Source organism: Carlito syrichta, unplaced genomic scaffold (genome assembly GCF_000164805.1).
Source record: "Carlito syrichta isolate Samal-C Ts95f unplaced genomic scaffold, Tarsius_syrichta-2.0.1 Scaffold143077, whole genome shotgun sequence".
NCBI lineage: Eukaryota > Metazoa > Chordata > Mammalia > Primates > Tarsiidae > Carlito > Carlito syrichta.
In genome coordinates, this window is record NW_007087173.1 from 180,670 (window position 1) to 188,100 (window position 7,431).

The 7,431-nt window shown below is 54.3% G+C and overlaps 1 protein-coding gene across 2 annotated transcripts in view; it reads left to right on the forward strand.

The window, feature by feature from the left end:
• Nucleotides 1–7,431, forward strand: part of PIK3CD (phosphatidylinositol-4,5-bisphosphate 3-kinase catalytic subunit delta) — a 37,484-nt gene that overhangs the window by 19,754 nt on the left and 10,299 nt on the right. For both annotated transcript variants that reach the window (XM_008050144.1, XM_008050145.2), the window contains exons 3-7: nt 4,146–4,374; nt 4,456–4,685; nt 5,068–5,247; nt 5,563–5,712; nt 6,718–6,807. In XM_008050144.1, coding sequence (XP_008048335.1) covers nt 4,146–4,374; nt 4,456–4,685; nt 5,068–5,247; nt 5,563–5,712; nt 6,718–6,807 — 879 coding nt within the window. The remainder of the gene's footprint in view (nt 1–4,145; nt 4,375–4,455; nt 4,686–5,067; nt 5,248–5,562; nt 5,713–6,717; nt 6,808–7,431) is intronic.

Genomic DNA, 7,431 nt, shown 5'->3' on the forward strand with positions numbered 1-7,431 from the left:
TGAGACCTCGTCTCTACAATAAATCAAAAAATTAGCTGGGTGTGGTAGCGCATGCCTGTAGTTCCGGCTACTTGGAAGGCTGAGGCAGAAGGATCTCCTGAGCCCAGCGGGTTGATGCTGGAGTGGCCGTGAGCGGGCCACTGCACTCTAGTGAGACTCTGACTCAAACAGGATAAATAATGTTCAAGAATTGTTGAACTTCTTATGGTCAGAGTCCTCTTTTCATTGATTTCAGCTTCCCCCTTGAGCAGTGTGAGTTTCCCTTTCCTTGGTTACTATATTTGTCATTACTACCCTGGATTACAGGATCAGCTTTGCGGGTGGCTTCCAGTGGCAGGCTTCCATTTTATCCATGGTTGTGCCGTTGTTTTGGAAGCACGCTTGGTCCTGGCCACTTAAGCATTTGACAGATTGTTTATCTTTAGAGCTGTCACCCTTGTAAATATCATCTTGGAAAAGAGGCTTCAGTTTTGTTGGATAGTTTTCAGGGTAGATTATTGAGTCAAAGGATGAAATATCTGGATGGTATTTGGTAGATAGTGTGACCTTTCAAAGGGCTTGTACCACTAAGTGTGGGATTGAGCTGTCATGCCTGGGACTGTCAGAGGGTGAGACTTTATCTCAGATTTTTAAAAGCTATCGTTGTGAACAGGAAAATAAAAAAGAGAAGTCATGGATCATCCTTGGGGTTTTCTTTTTTCTTCTCTTCCTAGTAGATTTATTTAAAAATTAAACTTCTTTTTATTTCCATTGCAAAAGTAACATGGACACGTTAAAATGTAAGAATAGCAGGAAAAATAGAAGGAGGGGAAAAAGTCCCCCATGATCCGGTCATGAGAGAAAAACACAGTGAACACTCACTGGTTCCTGTTTTCTCATCTACATACAGTGTTTTTCGATCATTCTTTTTTGTTGCTGTTTTATTTTTATTTGTGGGTTTGTTTGTTTTTGAGTTGGAGTCTCACTCTGTCACCCAGGCTGGCTCAGGCAATCCTTTCACCTCAGTTTTCCAAGTAGTTGGAACTACAGGCACATGCCAGCATGCTGGGCTAATTTTTGATTTATTGTAGAGATGAGGTCTTGCCATGTTGCCCAAGCTGGTCTAGAGCTCCAGGGCTCAGGCAACCCTCTTACCTTGGCCTCTCTAAGTCCTGGGATTACAGGTGTTAGCCGGTTTGTTTTGAGTCAGGGTCGTCCTCTTTTGCCTAGGCTGGAATGCAGTGGCTCAATCATGGCTCACTGTACTTCCAACTCGTAGCAGTTGGAACAAGTAGCAGGGACTACAGGCTTATGCCACCACACCAAGCTAACTTTTACATTTTCTATAGAAGTGCAGTCTCACTATGTTCCCCGGGCTCCTGGTCTTAAATGATCCTCTCACCTCAGCCTCTCAAAGTTCTGGACTTACAGACATGAGCCAACACGCCCAGCCTGATCATTCTATGACCTTTTTTTCTTTCTTTCTCAGAGAGGGTCTTGCTGTATTGCCCAGGCTGGAATGCAGCAGGGTAATAATAGCTCAAACTCCCAGGCTCAAGTGATCCTTCTACCTCAGCCTCTCAAGGAGCTGGGACGACAGGCACATGCCACCGTCCCTGGCTAATTTTTAAAATTTTTTGTAGAGACAGGTTCTCAGTTTGTTGCCCAGGCTGGTCTCAAACTCCTGGCCTCAAACGGTCCTCCTACCCTGGCCTCCCAAAGTTCTGGGATTACAGACATGAGCTACCATGCCTGGCCCTTTTTTTTTTCTTTTCTGAGTTAATATTATAACATCTTGTTCATGTTATTAGCTTTCTATAGATGTCATTTTAAATCGGTCTTGTTTTTCTGCTTAGAGCTTTGCATGCATGGGTTATTAAAACTCAAACGCTATAGAAGTGTAAACATGTCAGTTCACGAAATCTCACCTCACACCTCAATTTGGTTTAATTTCTCCATATTGTTATTTATACCAGGGTCTGTGTTTGCTGGCTGGCTCTGTGTTATCTGTCACAGTGGTTCAACTCTGCCACTATCGGGCTAAAGCAGCCCTAAGAGACATAAATAAGGGGCGTGGCTTTGTGACAATAACCAGGAATTTGACCTGGAAAACTGTGGCAAATCTTGGTCCATATGTATACATATACATATTCTTTGTTGTTGTTGTTGTTTTGGTTTTGAGTCGAGGTCTCACTCTGTTGCCCAATTTGGAGTACAGTGAGTGACACAGTCATGACAGCCTTGACCTCCCAGGCTCAGATGATCCTTCCAGTTCAGCATTCTGAGTAGCTGGGACCATGGGTGCACACCACCATGCCTGGCTTTTTTTTTTTGTAGATACGAGGTCTTGTTATGTTGCCCTGGCTGGCCTTAAGCTGCTGGGCTCAAGCAATCCTCTCGCCTTGGCCTCCCAAAGTGCTAGGATTTCAGAGTGAGCCACCATACCCAGCTCAGATCTTGTTGTCTGTTAAATGGCATATTTCTTATGGATTTCTTTAATGGAGATGGGCTTGAATGACATCTGCTGTGCTATCACTTGAGGGTCTCTCCCAAATTACAGAACATTTCTTAATTAGTTGATGCCATGCCCTGGACCCCTCCAGGCCCATATAGAGAGGTCTCCTCAACTCTGTCTTGGCTCCGTGTCGTCTCATTGCTTGACAGACCACAGTTAGCTTTGCCGTTAGTAGCAGCACTGGGCCCTTTTATCCTCTCCTGTCTTCTCTGTAACTTGGTGGCAAACACCTGTCTTCTGCTTGTCACAGTGGAGGGCTGGGGGCCTTCACCCCAGGGCACACACTGACAGCCCGAGCAGAACACAGTCCCTGGTGAGTTCTATTTGGCCTCCTCTGTGGGTTAGACATCACTCCTTCTTTCTGAGTTGGAGTCTCACTCTGTCGCCCAGGCTGGAGTGCAGTGACACAGACACAGCTCACAGCAGCCCTGACCTCCTTAGGTTCAGGCGATCCTCCTGCCTCAGCCTCCCAAGTAGCTGAGACTATAGGCTTGTGCCACTCCCAGCTAACTTTTTTACTTTTTGTGGAGATGAGGTCTCCCTGTGTTGACCAGGCTGGTCTGAAGCTCATGGGCTCACACAGTCCTCCCGCTTTGGCCTCCCAAAGTGATGGTATTACAGCCTTGAGCCACAGGCCTGGCCTAAACATTTCTTTTTCTTTCTTCTTTTGAGTTGGAGTCTCACTCTGTCACCCAGGCTGGAGTGCAGTGGTACGCTCATGGTCACCACAGCCTCCCTCAACTTGATGGGCTTAGGTGATCCTTCTGCCTCAGCCTTCCAAGTAGCTGGAATTACAGGCACGCACCACCACACCAGGCTAATTTTTTGATTTATTGTAGAGATGACTCCTCACCAAGTTGCCCAGGCCATTCTCGAGCCTGTGGGCTCAGGCAGTCCCCTCACCTCGGCCTCCCAAAGTGCTAGAATTACAGAACATTTCTTAATTAATTGCCAACATTTATTTATTTATTTACTTATTTGAGTCAGAGTCTCACTCTGTCACTCAGGCTGGAGTGCAACGGCACACTCACGACCACCACAGCCTCGACCTGCTGGGCTCAGGTGATCCTTCCACCTCAGCCTTCCAAATAGCTGGAACCACAGGCATTTGCCACCATACCTGGCTAATTTTTTGATATATGGTAGAGATGAGGTCTCGCCAAGTTGCCCAGGCGGGTCTCGAACCCCTAGGCTCAGGCAATCTCTCCTTGGCCTCCCAAAGTGCTGGGATTATATAGGCGTGAGCCACCCTGCTCGGCAGTTGCCAACATTTAAAGATCAGGGTGAGGAACCCCAGAATGATTAGCTGGCGGGGGGTGGCACTTGAAGGTCACGACCAGCCATCTCTCGGGGTCACCTCGGCTGGTCCCTGCACTCTTGGGGGGAGCCTGTAGGCCATGCGGCCAGCCCCAGATCTCAGCGCATCCCTGGTGCCTTCCACAGACGGGCAGTGATGGAGGTGCCTGGCCACCCAAATGGCCAGCACCCATGGGGTCTGCAGAGGATCCAGATCTTGGGGCTCACCCCTGCGCTCTGGGAGGTCCGGGCATGTGGGACCCCAGACTGGAGGCCTGCCCCCGGCGCACCTTCAGCCTCTGGCCTCCCAGCGGCCTCCCTGGCTGGAGAGGCTGACCGGCGCCTGTCCCCCCAGTTGCTGTGGCACCGCGCGCAGTATGAACCGCTCTTCCACATGCTCAGTGGCCCCGAGGCCTACGTGTTCACCTGCGTCAACCAGACAGCCGAACAGCAGGAACTGGAAGACGAACAGCGGCGGCTGTGTGACGTGCAGCCCTTCCTGCCTGTCTTGCGCCTGGTGGCCCGTGAGGGTGACCGCGTGAAGAAGCTCATCAACTCACAGATCAGCCTCCTCATCGGCAAAGGTAGCCCTGCCAGGCAGGCTGCATCACTGGGCTGGGCCTCCCCTGCCCCCCGGTGCTGACCCGGCCGCTCCCGCCACACAGGCCTCCATGAGTTTGACTCCTTGCGCGACCCAGAAGTGAACGACTTCCGTGCCAAGATGCGCCAGTTCTGCGAGGAGGCGGCCGTGCGCCGGCAGCAGCTGGGCTGGGAGGCCTGGCTGCAATACAGCTTCCCCCTGCAACTGGAGCCCTCGGCACGGAGCTGGGGGGCCGGCGGCCTGAGGCTGCCCAGCCGTGCCCTGCTGGTCAACGTCAAGTTCGAGGGCAGTGAGGTGAGCCTGTGGCCTGCTGCTGTGTCCGCAGAGACGCCTCCACCCTGAAACTCCTGTCGCCCACAAGTCTCCCCAAAGTCCCCTCCTGGCAGTAGCAGCAGTAGGTGTTTGCTCAGTGTCCATGCATGTGAGGGACTGAACTGAACGTCCCATCAGGCTGGTGAGACGTGGCAGAATGACCAAGTGGCACCGGGTGATGGGAAGTCACCAAGTAGGCATCTCCTGGGTGTTGGCCTGTGCTGCCATCAGTGAACCCCAGATCCTGCTCTCAGGGGGGCTCACATTCAAAGGATGGGGCTGCCTATTCAGACAACCCCGCCCCTGCACCCCAGAACCCCTCAGGGCCGCAAGGGCAGAGGGCTGACCTCCCCCCTCCCCCCAGGAGAGCTTCACCTTCCAGGTGTCCACCAAGGACATGCCCCTGGCACTGATGGCCTGTGCCCTCCGGAAGAAGGCCACAGTGTTCCGGCAGCCCCCGGTGGAGCAGCCGGAGGACTACACGCTGCAGGTGAACGGCAGGCACGAGTACCTCTACGGCAGCTACCCCCTCTGCCAGTTCCAGGTGAGGCCCTTACGGGGTCCTCTGTGCCCTGGGCTCCCCACCACCCACGGGGGCCCGGGTGAGCGTGGGGGAGCTGGTCCTTGGGGGCACCTTGAGCCTGACAGGCCAGGCCGCTAGGGTCACTGCCAGAGCGTGCCCTTGTGGGACTGGCCCCCTGTGAGCCCAGGGAGGGGCTCTGTCTTCAGGAGGGAGGCGGGGCAGGAAAAACCAGGAGACCCTCCCCATCTCGAAGACCTGAGATGGGGAGTGTTGGGTGGGGGTCCAGAGAGCGGCTGGGGTGCCCCAGCAGCAGCTCACCCTGCACCCTGCTCTCAGTACATCCGCAGCTGCCTGCACAGCGGGCTGACCCCCCACCTGACCATGGTCCACTCCTCTTCCATCCTCGCCATGCGGGACGAGCAGAGCAACCCCGCCCCCCAGGTCCAGAAGCCGCGCACCAAACCCCCCCCAATTCCCGTGAAGAAGGTGAGAAGGCGCCTTCCACCTCCCCTCTCCTCCTTCTGGCCTCTCGCCTGTTGTCTAACCTCCGAGCCTACTGGGGGCCGTTGGTCAGTTGGTCTGCAGGGTTGGGGCTTTGAGCTCCAGAAGCCAACACAAACAGCAGCCTGGGCTGGGGGCCTACCCAACTGCTGGGGGTCAGGGTATGGGAGCCTCCAGGCCTGGCTCGCAGGCTGTCCTTCTCTGCAGAATTTAGGGGTGCTGAAGCCTCTGAGTTTTCATAGGTTTTCTGGTAAGGGATGGTGTTGTGGACAGGGCAAGCCTCGCTACCAACCTGTTTTGTTTTGTTTTGTTTTGTTTTTCGAGTTGGAGTCTCACTCTGTCGCCCAGACTGGAGTGCAGTGGCTGCTCCCGTGGGCTCCGGAGATCCTTCCGCCTCAGCCTTCTGAGTAGCCGGAATTACAGGCACCACGCGCAGCTGATTTTTTTGATTTATTGTAGAGATGAGGTCTCACCAAATTGCCCAGGCGGGTCTCGAACCCGCGGGGTCAGACAATCCACTCACCTCAGCCTCCCAAAGCGTGGGATTACAGGCTGAGTCACGGACCCCGGCCTCAACCTGTGACCCTCTCACATGTCGCCAAGTGGCCTCAGGCCTTTGTCATCCACCAGAAGAATGAGCTGAGCTCTGGGCCACTTTTTTTTTTTTTTGATTCAGAGTTTCACTCTGTTGCCCAGGTTGGAGTGCAGTAGCACATTCACAGCCACCGCAGCCTCAACCTACTGGGTTCAGGTGATCCTTCTGCATCAGCCTTCCAAGTAGCTGGAACCATGGTCATGTGCCACCATGCCCTGCTAATTTTTTGATTTATTGTAGAAACGAGGTCTCACCAGGTTGCCCAGGCTGGTCTTGAACCCCTGGACTCAGGCAATCCTCTCACCTCTGCCTCACAAAGTGCTGGGATGACAGGTGTGAGCCACCAGACCAGGCTGCTTTGAGCCACTTCAACAGCCCTGTTCTCCTGCCCCCAGCCCTCCTCCGTGTCCCTGTGGTCCCTGGAGCAGCCGTTCTGCATTGAGCTAATCCAGGGCAGCAAAGTGAATGCCGACGAGCGGATGAAGGTACGGGCTCCCAGGCCAGGTGGGGCAGCCACTGTTTTTTGCACAAACAGAGTGGCTGTGGCCTGGGGGGGCGGCAGAGGAAGGGGGATCACGCGAAAGCCACCTGACCACATTACCCAGCCTGCCTGCCTGGGGTGCTCATGAGCTGCTTCAAAACAGGAAGGGGAGGTTGGGCCAGCCGGCTGGGAGGCCGATTCTTAGAAACTTGGGCCGAGCCGTGTTCTGGGTATTTGGCTCTGCTGGAGATCGTGAGACCTGGCTTGGCCTGGGATGCAGGACTGCGGAGCCTGGGGAGGGGCCGGGCCAGCCAGAGGAGCTGGGGCCGCAGTGCTCCCAGGGGCACCTGGGCAGGACACAGGCTGCCCCTGCCTCAACCCCCGGGCCCCAAGTCCACCTCTGTGCTGCAAGGACGCTGTCACACACTCCATCTCAGCCGCCTGGAAGTGTGTTTATGATCCCATTTCTGGGACACGATACCTCCTGCCTGGGGCACTTTTAGTTGGGATAATTTTTTGAGTTGGAGTCTCACTCTGTTGCCCAGGCTGGAGTGCAGTGGCACGTTCGTGGTCACTGCAGCCTCGACCTGCTGGGCTCCGGCGATCCTTCCGCCTCAGCCTTCCAAGT